Genomic DNA, 21,663 nt, shown 5'->3' on the forward strand with positions numbered 1-21,663 from the left:
CAGGTGTCCCTCTCCTATTCTTCTAATACTACTTTTTCTAGTGTGTGTAAACAAGGAAATAGAATTTCACCTAGTTTTATTTAAAATGTGGTAAGTGATGAATCATGAAAATCTACTCCTGAAGCCAAGAGCATGCTGTATACACTATATACACTGTATTCAGCTAACGTGGCAATAAATTGTATTTTTTTTAAATTTTTTTTTAATGTTTATTTATTTTTGAGACAGAGAGAGACAGAGCATGAATGGGGGAGGGGCAGAGAGAGAGGGAGACACAGAATCGGAAGGAGGCTCCAGGCTCTGAGCCATCAGCCCAGAGCCTGACGTGGGGCTCGAACTCACGAACTGTGAGATCGTGACCTGAGCTGAAGTCAGACGCTCAACCGACTGAGCCACCCAGGCGCCCCTAAATTGTATTTTTTAAAAATGTGGTAAAAGCAAAATAAATGATTTCCTCACAAATTTGAAAATAATTTTTTGAAATTTTTAGAATTTAAATTCTTAGAAGGCAAATCTAGCAGCTAAACCAGCTGTTTATATTTTTATTTTTTTGTTGTTTTATTTTATATTTGAGACAGAGACAGAGTGAGCAGGGGAGGTGCAGAGAGAAGGAATCTGAAGCAAGCTCCAGGCTCTGAACTGTTAGCACAGAGCCCTATGTGGGGCTTGAACTCAGGAGCAGTGAGATCATGACCTGAGCCAAAGTCAGACACTTAATCAACTGAGCCACCCAGGCACCCCAAACCAATGCTGTTTAATATATGCTTTTATTTAAACTTATAATACCTTTATTTTGACAATTTTGTCACATTGTTATTTGTATATTTATATACATAGAGATTCATATACTTGACTTTGTTTTTCAGCCTGAAGATATTTACCTCTTGTGGTTCTTTTACTTCACTCTTTTACCTTTCTTTTGAATATCTTTACTTTCTGGTCTTCAACCTGAGAACATTCTCCTTTGTTCCATTTCCTTAATAATTTCAATCATATTGCTCTGAAGAGGCTATCTGCAATGTTTAGCTCCTACTTTTTTTTCTTTATCCTTGATCTCTTAGCCAAATCTAATTTCTCACAGTCCCCTTTTCAGGCTGAAAGTGATAGAATTATTTATTTCTTTTATTTACAAACCCTTCAGGAATTTTATCATTATTAGGTGAAATACAGTAATTTCCTCTGTCTCTCCTCATTCCCATTCTCTCTTCCCCAGTACCCCCTCTTTCAAAATATTTGTCTGGATTTTCTTATTTCTACTTCTTAAGTCTTCAATTCATACCAGATTTTTTGATATCAGATGACTTTTCTCTCTATAATCTGTATCTGTTGCCATTGCCAAAATCTTTCTTGATAGTTTGCCCCCACTATCGAATAGTTTACCCTCTGTCAGATTAATTGATATGCTGTATTTGTGACCCCTATTTTTACTTTTTATTGATTCTTACATTCATTCTCTTACCCTTTCCTTTCAGCTGAGCAGATGTCTAGCTCTTTATTCTATCTCCTAATCTTCTAATTTACCTCCCTCAATGCTTATAATAAATAACTTCCTACCACACATCTGCCAACCTACCTATATTCTCATTCAAAGCTTGCTTGAAATCTTAACTCTTTTTAAGTGGGTAAAGATAGGAAAATAGCAAAAAGCCTATTTTACAATTGATTTAAATTTTTCCCCAAAAATCTGTATGCTAAATTAAAGAGAACTGCTTATAAAACAACACCAACACTCAACCAATCAAAGCTTCCAGAAAAGGAAGGTAGTTTTAGATATTTTAGCCATCCTACTGAAATTTTGCTCCTGTTGTGCCTAGCAATATGTTAAAAGGGCGAATACAAACCCAGAAGTAGAAGACATGATTATTGTCCTCAAAGAACTAATAATCTAGGTTAGGAGACTAGGTTAATATATATGAAGCATTTAGAAAGTAGCTATAATAACTAGCCTAATAATCAAAATGCTGGTTGTGTTGTATAGACTTTAAGCATTATAAGTAATCAGGGGAAAGAGAACACATTATTGCTTGGAGCTGCCAGTCAAGATTTTATATGGGAAGTAGGTCTTGAAAAAAAATGTAGAATTTGGATTAGCTGGACTGAGCTAGAAGACTTGTATTAGCATGTATAGGTAAAAAGAGAACTGCTTAACAAAGATTCTAACAAATCAGTTGATTGTTAAAGAGAGCATCAAACTTTGTTCTAGGGAGGAGTAGGAGATATAATCAGTTAATTAAATTGGAACTAATTGATCAAAAACCTTGAATTCCAAATTGAGGAATTAAGAATTATTAAAGAAGGGGGCACTTGGATGACTCAGTCAGTTGAGCGTCTGACTGTTGATTTCGGCTCAGGTCATGATCCCAGGGTCATGGGATTGAGCCCCTGATCAGGCTCTACACTGAGTGTGGAGCCTACTTAAGATTCTCTCTCTTCCTCTGCCCCTCTCCCCCACTTGCTCTCCCTCTATCTCTAAAATTTAAAAAAAATTAAGAATTGGTAAAAAGAAAATTCCCTTCCTATACATTTTAGTTAGTCAAAGTTTTATCTTGTTTAAATATCCAAGATTTTCTTATATAAATAGTATTTGCTAACATCGAATGTTTTGCTATGTACTAAGCATTGTTCTAATTTTTATATGTAATACTAATTCATTTCATCTTTACAACAACCTTTTGTGGTAGGTCCATTTTAACCCCTTTATTTTACAAATGAGGATGAAAAGTTAACTATAACTGGTTCAGTTTGGCACAAGTGACAGAACCAGTATTCAAACTCAGGAAATCTCTGGTACCAGAATCTACATTCTTATCTGCTGTATGCATAATCTTATGGAGGACATAAGTGCTATAAATATATAGTGAGATTTGGACAATGAAACGGACTTATTTTTTATTGGAAGATAATTTTCTCCAGTACTACTCACATTGGAGCACAGTAGTCTCTTTGTCCTGAGTATATTTTTTCTTTAAGCAAAATCTTCACAAGGAAACTTTGGGCTAGAAATTTTAAAAAAGATTAATCCATTGGTTGTTTGTCAGATGAAGTGATATTAGTTTTATGTATTGTAAAATCTTTATTTCAACAATCTCTTTATTACAACAGGGCTTTTGGTTGGGACTCTTGATTCAGTCTTAGACTCTACTGCTAAAGTTGCTCCATTTCGCATCCTACACCAGACACCTGATTCTCAAGTTTACCTGTCAATTGCATGTGGTGAGTACAGTTTTTAAAACATAAAATTCAAACAAATAAGGGTACTAAAAATTAAATATTTTCATTTATTTATACTCCCCAGTTTTGATTTAGAAATGAGTTAAATGTGCAACTCTATATTGAGACAAGAGCAAGATTATAGATTATTACGGTTTTTTAAAAAATCTATTAGTGTGAGGGACCTGAAGCATGTGTTCCAGCAAATTTTGGTCAGTGCTCCTACTACATGATTCCTTTCTTCAACTTACATCTGCTTCACCGAACTGCTGAGAAGATGAGAACTCCCCATGAAATACTTCGTTTTTTCTCTGATAACTCAGATTAAGGGAATCAAGTGCAAAATTAAAAATTGTCCCCAAAGAGAGTATAAGCCCCCCAAATTGAAACATTTTTATTTACACACCTACATTCTCACAAAAGGGGTGTCTTACAGGTAATGCTACATGTTCATTCATGCCGAGATAGTTCAAATGCCTCAAAATATATATATTGTAGATAGAAAATGAATTAGGATATCCTTCCTAACAAAACAACTCAGGATTTTTGTAAAAACCCACATTGATAGTTTACTTCTTTTATTATGCCTTTATGATGTTGGTTTAAATTAAAATTCCAGATTTCTGGCCTATTAATATTGAAAGACTGCCTTTTTCTTTCTTTTGTTTCCTCCCTCTCTTCTCAAGTAGATACACTTTTTAAAAAGTATGGGGAAAAAAATAGTTACAAACAGAGAGAGAGGGAAGCAAGCCATAAGAGACTCTTAAATACAGAGAGCAAACTAAGGGCTGATGGGGGATGGGGCGGGAGAGAGGGGAAATGAGTGATGGGCATTGAGGAGGGCATTTGTTGGGATGAGCACTGGGTGTTGTATGTAAGCGGTGAATCACGGGAATCTACCCCCAAAACCAAGAGCACACTGTATATACTGTATGTTAGGCAATTTGATAATAAATCGTATTTCAAAAATAAAAAAATAAAACATGTGGATTCTGGGTAGTTCATATGTGTGAACATACAGCATAACATTAATTTTTTTAAGATATGTGGCTTGTTTTTTGCATCTTCCTATATATTGTCTTTAGTGATGCTGGTGTTTTCTCCTAGATCTTATTTTTTTAATGGTTTTATTTATTTTTTGAGAGAGAGAGCATGAGGAGGGGAGGGGCAGAGAGAGAGGGAGGCAGAGGATCTGAAGCAGGCTCTGCACTGATAGCAGAGAGCCTGATGTGGGGTTTGAACTCACAAACCTTGAGATCATGACCTGAGCTGAAGTCAGATGTTTAACCAACTGATCCACCCAGGCACCCCTTTCCTGGCTTTCAGACATTATACCTGCTGACATCATGAAACATTTGTAAGCTCTACTCTAAATCTGGTTGGTAGAAATTATTTAGGGAAAAATGTCCATTCTACTTCAAAAAGGGGCAGTTATTATATCACTTATTCCCCCAAATTAACATGATGCAGAAATAAAATAATTACCTACTAATGAAGCTTTCTTTAGACCTAAAGGACCCAAAAAAAGACTTAAAATTTTACCATGGCTTGTATTTGTGATTCCTTAAAGAAAATTATTACACATGGTACTGTGACTTTAGTAACATGAATACAGTTTCTAACTGGATTATAGGAAATAGGCAGTTTTGCAGTTTCAGTAAATTTGTTAATATGTCACTTCCATATATCATAAAACATACTAAAAGTCAAGATGTTTCTTTTGAGTGAAATTTTTGTAATCCACAGTGCTGGTGAGATCTTTATGCAGTAATCAGGGGAGACTTAACAGATACTGAAATGTTCTTCAAGACAAAGCTACCCAGAGCCTAACTAATATTTAATCTGACTCCCAACAAGCCAGCTAATACTGATCTGGCAGGTCACACGGATTTACTTACTTGTAGTAAGGTTTCTAACCTCTTTGATGAAACTGCTTTAAGTTAACTAGGCCCTTTAATGAAAAGGGTGACTGAACAAAGGCTTCACCTTCTAATATAAGTAGAGTTGCCACTGCTGAAATCCACATTTCACATAGTATTATGTGCATGCTGTTTGTAGTCACACAGATTATATGCACAGTACTAACAGTATTATGTGAAGGCCGAGGATTAAATTATATGTATTTATGTTACTGGCACTTTATATATTCTCTTAAAAAATACTAGTTCCTGTGGGCACCAGTTACTGGCATCTTGTTTTCAGAATGTTGTCTTTTCTCATGAGTTGTATTTACTTTTTTCCCTTCTCATTAAATATTTTATTCTTTCACTTAACAATGAAAAATAGTATTTATCCCCACATATACAGATGAAATAGAGAATAAATGTAATTAATATCTTTATTCCTTTATGATCATTTTTGAAAATGAACAGATATACTTTTATTTCTTTTTAAACTAAGCTTGTAAATATCAAGAGCAATTTTGATGTGAAGTTTCCCTTCAGTCTTTTATTCTCTTTCGTTATGAAATCAGGAGCCAACAGAGAAGAAATAACCAAACACTGGGATTGGTTGGAACAAAATATCATGAAGACCTTATCTGTGTTTGATTCAAATGAAGATATTACTAATTTTGTACAAGGAAAGATAAGAGTAAGTGATGGATATATTTTGTAGATGGAATACTAAAATCTTCGACCCTCTTATTTTAGGATCAAACACTATGTGAAAGGTCATTGTTTCACTGATAACCTTTCAGGATTGGCAGAAGTACACATTATGAATGTCAGAATCAGTGCTAAAGAAAATTATAAAAGTCAATGATTAGTTTTTAGTGCCCTTGTGAGTACTCTTAGGGATATTTTCATATCATTATTTCTTGAATTTAGAATTTGAATGAACCCTTCACTTATTCAAAAAAAATATTTATCACCCATATTTGTGGTAGCTCCTTGTGAGGCATTAGAAAAAGCCTAATTAGAAAATTTAAGAAAATTTGCTCACCTCTGTCCTGAGAGAAGCATGTATGTACACATATGTACCTACGTAGATGTACACAGTTTTAGTCAATGAACTGTTTAAATATATAAAATGTATTTTTGTTGGTAGCTAATAATTTTCAAAAAATATTTTGTCTCCTTTAGGGATTAATTGCTGAAGAAGGAAAACATTCTTTTGCAAAAGAAGATGATCCTGAGAAATTTCGAGAAGCCCTTTTGAAATTTGAAAAATGTTTTGGTTTACCAGAGCAGGAGAAGTTAGTGACCTATTACTCATGCAGTTACTGGAAAGGACGGGTCCCTTGTCAGGGTTGGCTCTATCTTAGCACCAACTTTCTGAGCTTCTATTCTTTTTTGTTGGGATCAGAAAGTAAGTGGTTTCTGTTGCTTACCATGGCTTTGAACTTGCTGACTGACCTATCAACTCTGTGGTGTTGTTAGGTTGTATATAAAGTAATTGGATTGATATTAAGAGTAATTGTACATTAAAAAATTCACTTCGTCTGGAGAAAGAATCCTTTTAACTGGTTGCTTAACATAGGAGCCATTAGAAGTATGTATGGAATGCCTTGCATATTGTGGGAAGTGAATGGATATTAAATGATGATGGTGACCTGGCATATTAACTCCTTTATTGTTCTAAACTATCTACTTTCTGCAATCCATGTTTTAAATTTGCAATATAAATGTAGTAGCCATAATACCTAATGGCCCATAGTTATAAAGAAGAATCAAACAGTAATGTTCATAGCACACATATAGCTTTTACATCAGTGGTAATGCAATTTTGTAAAGTAACAGATTTAAATATAAAATCAGAATAATTTTTTAAAAAATTCTTTAAAATTGTGTCTCTTCCTAGAATCACCAATTATTGTATGTAATGGTTATGCTTCAAAATTTGAACTAATCTTGAAGTCTAAAGTATTTTAGTTTGCAGCATTTTTCAAGTGGTTAGCTATTGTCTTAAAAGAGGTGATTGATAAACATTAATCAGTATTGAGAAATTTAATCATACCTGCTTATAATTCTTATTTGCAGTAAAACTTGTTATCTCCTGGGATGCAGTCTCAAAACTTGAAAAGACTTCAAATGTTATACTAACAGAGAGTATTCATGTGTGTTCCCAAGGAGAGAATCACTACTTTTCAATGTTTTTGCATATTAATGAAACATACCTTCTTATGGAACAGCTGGCAAACTATGCTATAAAGAGACTTTTTGATAAGGAAACATTTGCTAATGACCCTATCCTTGATGATCCTCTACAAATCACCAAGAGGTATTCAAAGCTTAATTAATACTTTTTTTTTATTTTTTTTATAAAATTTTTTTTAACCTTTATTTATTTGTGAGACAGAGAGAGACAGAGCATGAATGGGAGAGGGTCAGAGAGAGGGAGACACAGAATCTGAAACAGGCTCCAGGCTCTGAGCTGTCGGCACAGAGCCTGACGCGGGGCTTGAACCCACAGACTGCGAGATCACGACCTGAGCCGAAGTCGGGCGCTTAACCGACTGAGCCACCCAGGCGCCCCAATTAATACTTTTTAAAGTATCGTTTGACCAAAGAATAACAACATTGATTATCATTAAAAGTTAAGTGTTCTATGTTATATGATAATTTTTCTTTGGAATTAATCATTGATGTGTGGGTTTTCTTTATTCAGATGCATTTTACAAGTAGTATCCCCTCCATTGAGTTTAATCCTTAGAAGTAATAGAAGTTAGGGGCGCCTGGGTGGCGCAGTCGGTTAAGCGTCCGACTTCAGCCAGGTCACGATCTCGCGGTCCGTGAGTTCGAGCCCCGCATCAGGCTCTGGGCTGACGGCTCGGAGCCTGGAGCCTGTTTCCGATTCTGTGTCTCCCTCTCTCTCTGCCCCTCCCCCGTTCATGCTCTGTCTCTCTCTGTCCCAAAAATAAATAAAAAATGTTGAAAAAAAAAATTAAAAAGAAGTTAGGTTTGAAAATTATTGAGATCCAAGTAGGATTTTCCCTGGAGTGCTTTTAGAAATATAGAGATTTTTGTATGCATAGTTAGTTTAAATTTCTCTATGAGTAGTCTAGACAGCTTCAGGTCTGATATTGTAAAAATGTATTGTTTGTTTTTAAACATAATTTATAGACGTATCATTTTTTTTGAAGAGGCAAGTTAGTGGAGTCAGTGAAGCCTGGACTTTAGAAGGAGAGTACAGCCACCCTTGGACAAGGCATTATCTCTGAGGACCTTAGTTCTTACTCATCTATCATTTCTACCTCAGAGAGCACTTGTGAGGAATGAACAGTATAATGTGTGAAAGCACTTTATAAAATATAAAACCCTAGATAAATGTTAATCATTATTAATGTCTGCATGAGAAATATCTCTGATAGCTTTTTGCCACTATATTTGGTTTGCTGAAATGGACCAGAGTCCTTTTGTACTGCTCAACACTTAGAACAGTTGACTGAAACATGCATGCCAAAGGGGAGGGAGAGAAGAGAGGATCTAGAAATAGCTAGTGAATGCAGCTTCTGGCCCCCAGCACAAGGATGTAGACTATGGGAAACTGTGAGAGGAACCTAAGCTGCAGTCCTATGGATGGGCCAGAACAAGTGACCTCTAGAGGGTTGTGTGATTACTACATAGCTCTAATTGGATATAGTTGTTCCTCTTGCCTATTTCTAAACCATTTCTAAAATCTGGATACATGAGGACTTCTTTGTGAGCGTGTCTGCTTTTCTGGAAAATAGATCACCGAGGTGAATTCTTTACAGGTCCTCATGTGTATGATTTATAAATAGAACTCTATAAGGATTAGGAATCCTGTTTATATTATAGTTGAGCATTTGTTTTTGTAGTTTCTTCCTTGATTGGCCACCATAAAAATAAACTTTTTAGCTATTTTATTTCCCTCAGAATATCCTCTAAATAGCCGTCTATCAAGGAGTTATTCATTACCAAGTCTGTATTATTTAAATGAGATCTAGGATATTCATTTTTGTCTATGTGCATTTTAAGAGAGCTTATTGAAAATCATATATATCTAAATCCTTGTTTCTAGTAAGTTAAGAAGAACAATAGCTTATTTAGACTTAGTATCCAAATGACTTTTTCTAAAATTGAATATCTTTATTGTTTTGGCTTATTGTTTTTACAAATATGTATTACTTCTATAATTTAAACAATACAAAAGCACAATAGCAATAGTTAAGTTCAGTGTATATCTTTCCAGGCTTTTTAATGCATTAATTAAAAAAATATTTTCTAAAAACATGATTGGGACTAAACATCACATATTATTCCACAGTCTGTTTCTACCCTCCTTAACAATGTATCATGGGCACTTTTCATTTATATAAATAGACCTCATCTTTTAAAATAATAATAAAATAACCTACCAAATTGTAATTTCAGTGAGGTTAAAATTAATGTGGCTTTCTGTTCATCAGAATTATTTTGAAAGACATGATGAAATACCACATATTCAAATAGTATATGCTGGAATGATGAATTTGGTTTTAACTTTGTTGTCTTTGAGTTAGAGCTTGCATAATTTACTTACAACCCCAGATGGCATTGCTGCTTAACACAAGTGTTTACCTCCTCTAGAAAAATTGTACTATTTTAAGCAATTGTTTTTATTCATATATTTATATATCAGTTAACAAGTCATCTTTATTTGTTGATGCCTATCCTTTGCCCAATACTGTGCAAGCAGTGTTGTTTTATCTTGCCTCTACTTTGGATTTTTTAAAACATTCATTTAAATGTTTGCTTCACTTAATTTTTAACATTATCTTTTGTACACTATTCTTGTCTAAGTTTTGAAGCCATAAATTTTCACTTTTTCAAATTTTATTTTCTTTATTTTATTTTTTTAACATTTATTTATTTTTGAGAGAGAAAGACAGAGTGTGAATAGGGAAGAGGCAGAGAGATAAAGGGAGACAGAATCCGAAGCAGGCTCCAGGCTCCAGGCTCCGAGCTGTCAGCACAGAGGCTGACATGGAGCTTGAACCTCACAGATGGTGAGATCATGACCTGAGCTGAAGTCGGACGCTTAACTGACTGAGCCACCAGGCGCCACATAAATTTTCATTTTTAAGTTTTCTTTTTTTCATTTTTTGTTTTTCATTTTTATTTTATTTGAACTGGGTGACTCTTGATTTTCTGGTAACCACATATAAAAATTGTTTGCCAATGTTGGTTTTAGCCATATTTGCATATTATGGATGTGTAATAATATAATAATAATCCTTCAGATCATTCCTTAACAGATGAAGTCCTATGTCATCTCTAACTTTTGTGCCTTGTAATCTAGTAGTAGAACAAAATTGGAAAAGGGACCAAAAAATGAATTTGTTATGAATCATTGTTTCTTCCATTTCATAATTTGTTGAAGAACATAGCATGTAGTATTTAATCTTTCTGCTCTAAAGTACATTTAGATTAATCAATATGGGCATGTGTACATTTTAGAAGTCATTATTTGAGCCCCCCTTTTTTCTTTTCTACAGAGGTCTGGAAAATCGAGCCCACAGTGAGCAGTTCAGTGCTTTTTTTAGGCTCCCCAAAGAAGAGGCTTTGAAAGAAGTACATGAATGTTGCTTATGGATACCATTCAGCCACTTTAACACTCATGGAAAAATGTGCATCTCAGAAAACTATATCTGCTTTGCTAGCCAGGATGGCAGTCTATGTAGTATAATTATTCCATTACGAGAGGTAATATAAATTTGGTTACCTATCAGTTCTTAGTTTGAAATGCTATCATTCACAGAGTGAAATATCCTTTCATTCTATAAGTTATTAAAACCTCTATATGAACTATCCTTTCATTAATTTTTACATAATCATGTTTTCAAGTCCAGTATTATTTTTAATGATAAGGGCACCATTCTTCAGGAAAAGAGTACTAGAATAAGAGCTCTTATTAAAAGTGAAAATAGAAAAAATAAAAATTTATAAATCAGATAAGGGTTTAGGATGACTCAAGGTGGAGCATGCTCAGGCATTTATGACATTAATACCAAAACTTAGACTATTATGTTTGGTATACATAGTCAAAAAGAATAGAATTGATAGCTCTTAGGTAAGTTAGGAATAAATTGTCGGCATTATAGCACTGAATTTTTACATTTGTACTGTCATTTTTAAAGACTACACGTTAAGTAAACCTTTTCCTTGAGAAGTGAAGTAACTTGCACTGAGGTTACCTATGTCAGTGGTGCAACTAGTACCCAAAGTCTATTTAAAAAAATTAGTTTATTTTTTGAGAGAGAGTGAGCAGGGAAGGGGTAGAGAGAGGAGAGCAAGAATGCCAAGCAGGTTCCATGCTGTCAGCACAGAGCCTGACATGGGGCTTTATCTCACAAACCATGAGATCATGCCCTGAGCCGAAATCAAGAGTTGGGTGCTTAACCAACTAACCAACTGAGCCACTCAGGCGCCCTTATCTCTCTCTTTTTTTTAAATTTTCTTGGTTTTTTTTGCTTATTTAGAGAGAAAGAGAGAGATTGAGCAGCGGAGGGGTAGAGAGAGAGGGAGAGACAATCCCAACCAGGCTCCACGCTGTCTGTGCAGAGCCTGACTCCGAGCTCTGTCTCACGAAACATGAGATGATAACCTGAACCAAAATCAAGAGTCAAATGCTTTGGCTGAGCCACCCAGGCAAAGTCTATTTGCCCCCACAAAGTCTATTTCTTAGTAAGCCATACCATGGACCAAAACTTTAGTCTCAAAAGAGTAAGCTAAAGGGGTACCTAGGTGGCTGAGTTGGTTAAGCGTCCCACTCTTGATTTTGGCTCAGGTCATGATTGTGAGATTGAGCCCCACCTTGGGCTCCACGCTGGATGTGGAACCTGCTTAAGATTCTCTCTCCCTCTACCCCTCTTCTACCCGCACAGGTGCGTTCCCACTTTCCCTCCCTCTCCCTCTCTCCCTCTCTCCCTCTCCTCTTCTCCCCGTCTCCGTCTCTCAAAAAGAGTAAGCTAAACATATTTTGCCTGAAAGTGTCAGCAACAAGGGAGAATGTGATTCATTTATAATGTTTTCACCCCCCAGGTCTTAGCTATAGATAAGACAAATGATTCCACCAAAACTGTCATCATTAGCATCAAAGGAAAGACAGCTTTTCGCTTCAGTGAAGTTAAAGACTTTGAGCAACTGGTGGCAAAATTCAGATTCAAGTGCAGAGCAGCTTCAGCTCCATATCATGATATTAGCACAGAGGTAATTATATACCAATCAAATCATTGTTTAATAAAACTTTGTGTTTTGTATGGTCCATTCTTTAAGAAGGAATTCATAGTATCTTTTCTATTCATACTTAGGTTTATTTTTTTTTAAAAAGACTAAAACCAAAGAAATTATATTTTGTAGGTCACACCATAAGGCAGAAGTGAAAATCGTCCTTTTTTAGGAACTCCTATGGAATACTTCTTGGCAATGAGAAAGAATGAAATATGGCCTTTTGTAACAATGTGGATGGAACTGGGGAGTGTTATGCTAAGTGAAATAAGTCATACAGAGAAAGACAAATCCTATGTTTTCACTCTTATGTGGATCCTGAGAAACTTAACAGAAGACCATGGGGGAGGGGAAGGGGAAAAAAAAGTTAGGGAAGGAGGCAAACCATAAGAGACTCTTAAAAACTGAGAATAAACTGAAGGTTGATGTGGGGTGGGAGGGAGGGGAAATTGGGTGATGGTCATTGAAGAGGGCACCTGTTGGGATGAACACTGGGTATGGTATGGAAACCAATTTGACAATAAATTTCATATTAAAAAAAACTAAAACTAAAAAAATTATTACCATTTGATCTTTTTTGACTATTGACAGTATCTTGTACTTTCACATAACATGGCTTTTAATAACTCAAACTATATTTGAGAATTTAATAAGGCCTTGAAAAGGATTCTCCTTTTACTGCTATAGAGACTGCAATTTTAAACCAGTCTGAATATCTTTTATTTAATATCAAGTAGCTCAGCCTTACTTACACAATATAGCCCAAAGCAAAATAGTGGCAAAGCTATTTACTAGTAAAGTATTAGAGAAGGCAAATATTCTTGGCAAAGGGTGGTTAAAAGCTTGATTTTGATGTTTAGTATGTCCTGTATAGAAATGTAGATAGTTTCAATTCAAATTTTCATTTTTAATGCCTAGGAAACTCATGTTTTAATAGATTGATAAAGCTTATCACATTATATCTATTGTATTTTAATTAAAACTTTGAAGAAAAAAATCAACATTAGCTTTACTGGCTATGTTATTCATTTGGATTGGATTATAGAGGCTTTTACCTCTCCATAGTAGAGACTAAAAATAATATGCTCAGTCCATTATAATGCAGTATTGATAAGACTAGCTTTCTCTTTGATAATAGAAAAACACAATGAAAACATGTAATTAAAAAAATATATATCTCAGTTCCAGACACAGAATCTTCATGTTGACCATCAAGAATTTTCTTGCCCCAACTTTATAATCTTTCATTCTCTTCAGGTGTGCAGCCAGGATATTCCTTAGTTTGATGTCAGGACACAGGTAAAATCTGATCAGTCCTGATAGTTTCTCTCCCAGTGCTTCCATATTCTTGCTTATGTCCCTTTTTTCCCTGTCCCATTCCATTTCAGGTTCAGTCTGTGTGTTAGATTTAATGTACTGCTTATCTTTTTCCTTCAGTTTATCTGTGTGTCTTAAACCTAAAGAACTGGAATTTTTCCCTGAAAACTCTCAGGTGCCTCTGGGAGTTGGGTATGCTCAGTTATCAAGAAAGGATTTTGTTTCAGAATGAGTTTATCATCTTTTCAGATATATGTCAGAGTTCTAAGGTTTTCTAGTCTCTCTTACTCATTTCTAGAGGTTTAATAAGAATATGTACAAAATACCAGTCAGTATACGGGTTTGCTAGGAAATGGATTTTTTTTCTAGTGTATTCTTTAATCCCCATCCCCTATTTGCCCCATCCCCCATCTACCTTCCCTGAGGTAACCATCAGTTTGTTCTCTATAGTTAAGAGTCTGTTTCTTGGTTTGTCTCACTCTCTTTTTCCCCCATGCTCATTTGTTTTATTTCTTAAATTCTACATACGTGTGAGATCATATGTTACTTGTCTTTCTCTGGCTGACTTATTTCACTTAGCATTATACCCTCTAGCTCTATCCATGTTGTTGAAAATGGCAAGATGCCCTTTTTGTTATGGCTAAATAATAAACACACACACATACACACACACATGCACCTTTTGTATCCATTCACCTATTCTTGGACAATTGGGCTGTTTCTGTAGTTTGGCTGTTGTAAATAATGCTGCAGTAAATACATAGACACCCACACACCCACACACCTTCTTTATCCATACACCTATCCATGGATACTTGGGATGTTTATATAGTTTGGCTATTGTAAATAATGCTGCAATTGGGGCGCCTGGGTGGCGCAGTCGGTTAAGCGTCCGACTTCAGCCAGGTCACGATCTCGCGGTCCGTGAGTTCGAGCCCCGCGTCGGGCTCTGGGCTGATGGCTCGGAGCCTGGAGCCTGTTTCCGATTCTGTGTCTCCCTCTCTCTCTGCCCCTCCCCCGTTCATGCTCTGTCTCTCTCTGTCCCAAAAATAAAAAAAATAAAAAAAAAAAAACGTTGAAAAAAAAAATAATGCTGCAATAAACATAGGGGTGCATTTATCCTTTTGAATTAGTGTTTTTGTATTTTATTGTGTAAATATACCCAGTAGTGTGACTACTGGATTGTAGACTAGTTCTATTTTTAACTTTTTGAGGAACCCCATATTGTTTTCCACAGTGGCTGCACCAGTTTGCATTCCCACCAACAGTGCAAGAGGACTCTATTTTCTCCACATCCTTATCAACACCTTTTGTTTCTTGTGTTGTTCATTTCAGCTATTCTGACAGGTGTGAGGTGGTATCTCATTGTAGCTTTGATTTGCATTTCCCTGATGAGTGACATTGAGCATCTTTTCATGTGTCTGTTGGCCATCTGTTTGTCTTCTTTGGAGAAATGTCTATTCATGTCTTCTGCCAATTTTTTAGTTGGATTTTTTTGTTTTTTGGGTATTGAGCTGTATAAGTTCTTTATATATTTCGGATATTAATCTTTATCAGATATGTCATTTGCAAATATCTTCTGCTTTTCAGTAGGTTGCCTTTTAGTTTTGTGGATTGCTTTCTTCATTGTGCAGAAATCTTTTATTTTGACATAGTCCCAATAGTTTATTTTGGCTTTTTAAAATTTTTAATTTTTAAAAAATTTATTTATTTAAAGTTAATTAACATACAGTGTAGTGTTAATTTCATCACTTACATATAATAAATACCAGGTGCTCATCCCAGCAAATGCCCTCCTTAATGCCCATTACCCATTTAGCCCATTCCCACACCCACCTTCCCCTCAAGCCTCTCAGTTTCTCTAAGAGTCTCTTATTGTTGCTTCCCTCTCTGTTTTTATCTTATTTTTCCTTCCTTTCCCCTATGTTCATCTGTTGTGTTTCTTAAATTCCACATATGAATGAAGTTATATGATACTCATCTTTCTCTAATTTCTCTTAACATAATACACTCTAGTTCCATCCACGTTGTTGCAAATGGCAAGATTTCATTCTTTTTTTTTTATCACCGAGTTATATTCCATTGTATACATATACCACATCTTTTTTATCCATTCACCAGTTGATGGACATTTGGGCTCTTTCCATTTTTGGCTATTGTTAATATAGCTATAAACATTGGGGTGCATGTGCCTCTTTGAAACAACATTTTTGTATCCTTTGGATAAATACCTAGTAGTGTAATTGCTGGGTCATAGAATAGTTCTATTTTAATTTTTTTCAAAGTTTATTTTGTGAGAGAGCACACACAGGGGAGGGGAAGAGAGAGGGGGAGAGAATCTCAAGCAGGCTCTGTGCTAGAGGTGAAATTCACTGGGTTGGAATTCATGAACCACAAGATCATGACCTGAGCCGAAATCAAGAGTCAGACACTTAACTGACTGAGCCACCCAGGTGCCCATATTATTAATTTGAGGAACTTCCATATGGTTTTCCAGGGTGGCTGCACCAGTTTGCGTTTCTACCAACAGTGCAAGAGGGTTCCCCTTTCTCCACATCCTCACCAATAACTGTTGTTTCCAGAGTTAATTTTAGACATTCTGACAGGTGTGAGGTGGTATCTCATTGTGATTTTGATTTTTACTTCTTTGATGATGTGTGATGTTGAGCATCTTTTCATGTCTCTGTTAGCCATCTGGGTGTCATCTTTGGAAAAGTATCTATTCATGTCTTCTGCCCGTTTCTTCACTGGATTATTTGTTTTTGGGTGTTGAGTTTGAGAAGTTCTTTTTTTAAAAATTTTTAATGTTTATTTATTTTTGAGAGACAGCATGAGCAGGAGAGGGGCAGAGAGAGAGGGAGACACAGAATCCAAAGCAAGTTCCAGGCTCTGAGCTGTCAGCACAGACCCTGATGAGGGGATCGAACTCACAAACCGTGAGATCATATGACCTGAGCTGAAGTCGGATGTTTGACTGAGCCACCAGGCGCCCAAGTTTGATAAGTTCTTTATAGATTTTGGATACTAACCCTTTATCCTATAGGTCATTTGTGAATATCTTCTCCCATTCTGTAAGTTGCTTTTTAGTTTTGCTAATTGTTTCCTTCACTGTGCAGAAGCTGTTTATCTTGATGAGGTCCCAGTAATTCATTTTTGCTTTTATTTCCCTTGCCTCCAGAGACATGTCTAGTAAGAAGTTGCTGCGGCCAAGGTCAAAAGTTGCTGCCTGTTTTCTCCTGTAGGATTTTGATGGTTTCCTGTCTCACATTTAGGTCTTTCATCCATTTTGAATCTGTTTTTTTGTGTATGGTGTAAGAAAGTGGTCCAGTTTCATTCTTCTGCATGTCGCTGTCCAATTGTCCCAGCACCATTTTCTATGAAGCCAGAATTACCTTGATTCAAAAACCCCCTGAAAAGGAGAATTAAAGGCCAATATCACTGATGAACCTGGATGTAAAAATTCTCAACAAGATACTAACAAATCACATTCAATAGTACATTAAAAGAATTATTCACCATGATCAAGTGGGATTTATTCCTGGACTGCAGGGCTGGTTGAATATTCAGAAATCAATCAACATGATACACCACATTAATAAAAGAAAGGATCCGAGCCATATGATCCTCTCAATAGATGCAGAACAAGCATTTGACAAAATACCCTCAAGAAAGTAGGGATAGAAGGAACATACCTTAAAACCATATTTTTGCTTTTATTTCCCTTCCTTCAGGAAACAAGTCTAGAAAAATGTTGCTGCAGCCAATGTGAGATTACTGCCTGTGCTCTCTTTAAGGACTTTTATGGTTTCCTGTCTCACATTTAGGTCTTTAATCCATTTTGACTTTATTTTTGTGTATGGTGTAAGAAAGTGATCCAGCTTCATTCTTTTGCTATGGCTGTCCAGTTTTCCCAACACCATTTGTTGAAGAGACTGTCTTTTTCCCATTGGGTATTCATTCCTTTGTTGTCGAAATTAATTGACCATATAATTGTGGGTTTATTTCTGAGTTTTCTATTCTCTTCCATTGATCTGTGTGTCTATTTTTATGCCAGTACCATGCTGTTTTAATTACTACCACTTTGTAATATAATTTGAAATCTAGAATTATGATACTTCCAGTTTTGTTTTTCTTTTTCAAGATTGCTTTGGCTATTCGAAGTCTTTTGTAGTTCCATACAAATTTTAGGATTGTTTGTTACAGTACTGTGGAAAATGCTGTTGGTATTTTGATAGGGATTACGTTAAGTGTATATATTGCTTTGGATAGTACAGACATTTTAACAATATTTGTTCTTTCAACTCATAAGCATGGACTATCTTTACATTTCTTTGTGTTGTCTTGAATTTCTTTCATCAGTGTTTTATGGGTTTCAGAGTACAAGTCTTTCACCTCTTTGGTTAATTTTATTCCTAGATATTTTATTATTTTTGTTGCAATTGTAAATGGGGTTGTTTTCTTAATTTCATTTTCTGCTGTTTCATTATTAGTGTATAGGAATGAAGCAGATTTCTGTACATTGATTTTGTATTCAACTTTACTGAATTCCTTTATCACTTCTAGTAGTTTTTGGTAGAATCTTTAGGGTTTTCTGTATACAAAATCCTTTAATCAGCAAACAGAAACAATTTTACTTCTTCCTTTCCTATTTGGATACATTTTATTTCTTTATCTTGACTGATGGCTCTAGCTAGGATTTGTAGTACTATTTTGAATAGGAGTGGTGAGAGTAGGCTGGTTTATCTTGTTCCTAATCTCAAAGGGAAAGCTTTCAACATTTTACCATGGATCATTATGTTAGCTGTGGGCTTGTCATATATGGCCTTTATTATATTGAGGTATGTGTCTTCTATACCCATGTTGTTGAAAGTTTTTATCATGAAAGGACATTGAATTTTGTCTGATGGCTTTTGGGATGATCATATGTTTTTTATTTTTTATTCTGTTCATGTGATGTATGCCATTTATTGATTTGTGTATGTTGAACCATCCTTCCCTCCCAGGGATAAATCCCACTTGATCATAATGTATGATCCTTTTAAAGTGTTACTGAATTTGATTTGCTAGTATGATGTTGAGAATTTTTTGCATCTCTATTCATCGGGATTTTGGCTTATAATTTCTTTTCTTGTGTTCTTATTTGGATTTAGTATTGGGTATTCTGGCCTTGTAAAATTTGTTTGGGATTGTTCCCATCCCCTTTACTTTTTTGGAAGAATTTGAGAAGGATTGGCATTAATTCTTTAAATGTTTAGTAGAATTCACCCATGAAACCATCTGATCCAGCACTTTTATTTGGTGGGGGTTTTGGATTACAGATTCAGTGTCCTTACATGTTATTAGTAAGTTCAGATTTTTTTATTTCTTTATGTTTTGTTGATAGTTTTTATTGCGGAAAAATATTTCATTGTCTGGATATACCACAATGTTTATCCATTCACCTTTAATAGGGATACGTTGGTTGCCTTCAATTTTTGGCAACTATGAATAAAGCTGCTATAAACATTCATGTGTGGGTTTTTGTGTGGACATACGTTTTCAACTAGCTGGGTATATACCTAGGAGCACAATTCCTCAATCATATCATAGTAAGGCTATGTTTTGCTTTGTAAGAAACTGCCAACCATCTTCCAAAGTGGCTGTACCATTTTTGCATTTCCATCAGCAGTGAATGAAATTTCTTTTTCCATATCCTCAGCAGCAAGTACTTGTTCTTGTCAGTGTTTTGGATTTTAGCCATTTTAATAGCCAATAGTATCTCATTGTTTTTTTCATTTGCAATTCCCTAGTGATACAATATTGAACATCTTTTTATATGATTATTTGTCTGTCATCTTTTTATCTTCTTTGGAGAGGTCTATATTCAGACCTTTTGCCCACTTTTTAAGTGGGTCCTTATTTTTTTAAACATAATTTCCTTTCATTCTTTTAATATATTTATAATAGCTACTTTACATTCTTAGTTTACAAAATCTAGGAACTGGACCCTCTCAAAGACATTTTCTGTTGGTTGCTTTTTAAAAATAGTTCCTGTTTTTATTTTTAAACCTGGCTTTCTCTGATTACCCCCTTTAGTCAGTATAAATTAGTGGCCAGCCAGTGATGGGTCAGTGAGCTCCTTAAATGCTGTGAACCATTAAGTTTTCTACTTTTTGCAAAGGAAATCTTTGTGTAAAGGTATACCTCAAACTTCTGGAAGCTTTTAAATCAGCCTTATCTTTCACTTCTTACCTCCAGAATAGTCCAGAATTGAGCAAATGGGGCCTTCCCCTGTCCCGTTTCTTTCCTGGCCAGTTTCACAACCCTGTACGTTTACACGTACTTCTAGGTCCCCAAGAATATGTTAGAATCTTTCAAAGTTCCCTATGGTTATCTAGATCTTCCTTTTAGATTTTTAGCCAGGCTCTAGTTTCCCCCAAACTGAAATCATAGCCTTAGGCATCTGTAATGCCCTGGGGACTGGGCTTTTTTCACAGACCTGAGTTCTGAATTAAATCAAATGATAACAATACCCTGAGAATGGGGATTTTCTAGGGGGCTGCTAGTCTGGTTAAAATATTGACTGTGTTCTGGGGATGGGGATTTTAGTGAAGCTCCAGAAGATCCTTTGGCTGTGTTAATGCAGGCTTTCATGGCTACCATACCTCTGAGCTTGGGAGGGAGGGGTGATGAGAATAGCCTCATGTTAAAACTTCACAGTCTGATGTTCCTATTGAGATTCATTAGTTTTAGTTGTATCTCTGCTTTTCAGTTCGTTCTGTGCCTTTGGTTCATTTCCAGTGTTCTGAACTTGTATTTTTTAAAATTCTTTGCCAATATTTTGTTTTTACAGGGGAGTGGGCTCACTGAAGTCTTGAGTTTGCTGTTCCAGACACTAATTTCTTGCTATCTCTAATTTCAAAAGAAAAACAATGTCTCTCTGAGACATTGCTTCAGTGTTTATTATGTAGACAGATTGTGCTTTATAAATGATAGATAAAACATGAGCACTTTTTCTTCTTGCAGAAACTTTTAAGCATGCATTTGGGACAATTACATTTTTTCTTTTTTAGGTTCCTATTAGTTCTGATTCTACAGACCCATCTGATAATATTGAGGTACAGTCTTTGACATGTCAGAGAGAATGCAGTAAAACTGTGAACACCGAAGCCTTAATGACAGTATTTCACCCTCAGAATTTGGAGAATCTTAATTCCAAAATGGTAGGAAAACAAAATACTAAAATCTATGGGCTGAAACAGTTTATCAAAAATAAAAATCTTAGAGCAGACTAGAAGGTACCACAACTGAAATCTTCTTTTGGTGCTTGATAAGGTTTTCCAGCAGGTACTACTGTGTGACTTATTTCATTCCATCACATAAAAATGCTATTTTCACAAAAAAAGAGTTATTAACAAGAATTAAGATAAACGATGAAAATTGAACATCGTGTTTTATATGCATAGATTGCCAATAATTCTAAAATTGAGGTGAGTGGGGGAGAATAATGATTCAAAGTTTTACCTCTGAAGTGTAATGCTTTTCCCATTTTTATATGAGTTTAGGTAAGAATTAAAATAGTAAAATACATCTATTATGCTCACGTGGATTTGAAAGATTTGTGAACGGTGCTCCAGTGTTTGGCCTCTCTGTGAATACTGATTTTGACTTTCTCTGTTCTTGATTTCCACGGGTATTACTTCACAGTGAAGAGAGTTTTCAAGTTATTTGAAAGAAGTTCATTTGTCACCATGTTTAGTTGCTTTGATTTTTTGTTACAGTTGAAAGAAAAAATGAAGGAACAGTCATGGAACATCCTGTTTACAGAATGTGGGCGTGGGGTTAGCATGTTTCGGACCAAAAAGACTCGAGATCTGGTTGTAAGAGGGATTCCAGAGACCTTAAGAGGAGAGCTGTGGATGCTTTTTTCAGGTATTTATTCACTTTACTAACAGATACTAGCCATGCCCCTTCTAGGAGTTATGCA

At 35.4% G+C, this 21,663-nt stretch overlaps 1 protein-coding gene across 2 annotated transcripts in view; it reads left to right on the forward strand.

Annotated features, from left to right (window-relative positions):
• Window positions 1-21,663, forward strand: part of TBC1D8B (TBC1 domain family member 8B) — a 56,627-nt gene that overhangs the window by 10,501 nt on the left and 24,463 nt on the right. The window contains exons 2-9 of one of the 2 annotated variants that reach the window (XM_058712643.1): window positions 3,103-3,213; window positions 5,684-5,802; window positions 6,294-6,519; window positions 7,191-7,431; window positions 10,649-10,856; window positions 12,195-12,362; window positions 20,750-20,899; window positions 21,458-21,608. In XM_058712643.1, the coding sequence (XP_058568626.1) occupies window positions 3,103-3,213; window positions 5,684-5,802; window positions 6,294-6,519; window positions 7,191-7,431; window positions 10,649-10,856; window positions 12,195-12,362; window positions 20,750-20,899; window positions 21,458-21,608 (1,374 nt within the window). The remainder of the gene's footprint in view (window positions 1-3,102; window positions 3,214-5,683; window positions 5,803-6,293; window positions 6,520-7,190; window positions 7,432-10,648; window positions 10,857-12,194; window positions 12,363-20,749; window positions 20,900-21,457; window positions 21,609-21,663) is intronic. The other variant, XM_058712644.1, reaches the window with a different exon arrangement.

The sequence above is a fragment of the Neofelis nebulosa genome, chromosome X (genome assembly GCF_028018385.1).
Source record: "Neofelis nebulosa isolate mNeoNeb1 chromosome X, mNeoNeb1.pri, whole genome shotgun sequence".
Taxonomy (NCBI): domain Eukaryota; kingdom Metazoa; phylum Chordata; class Mammalia; order Carnivora; family Felidae; genus Neofelis; species Neofelis nebulosa.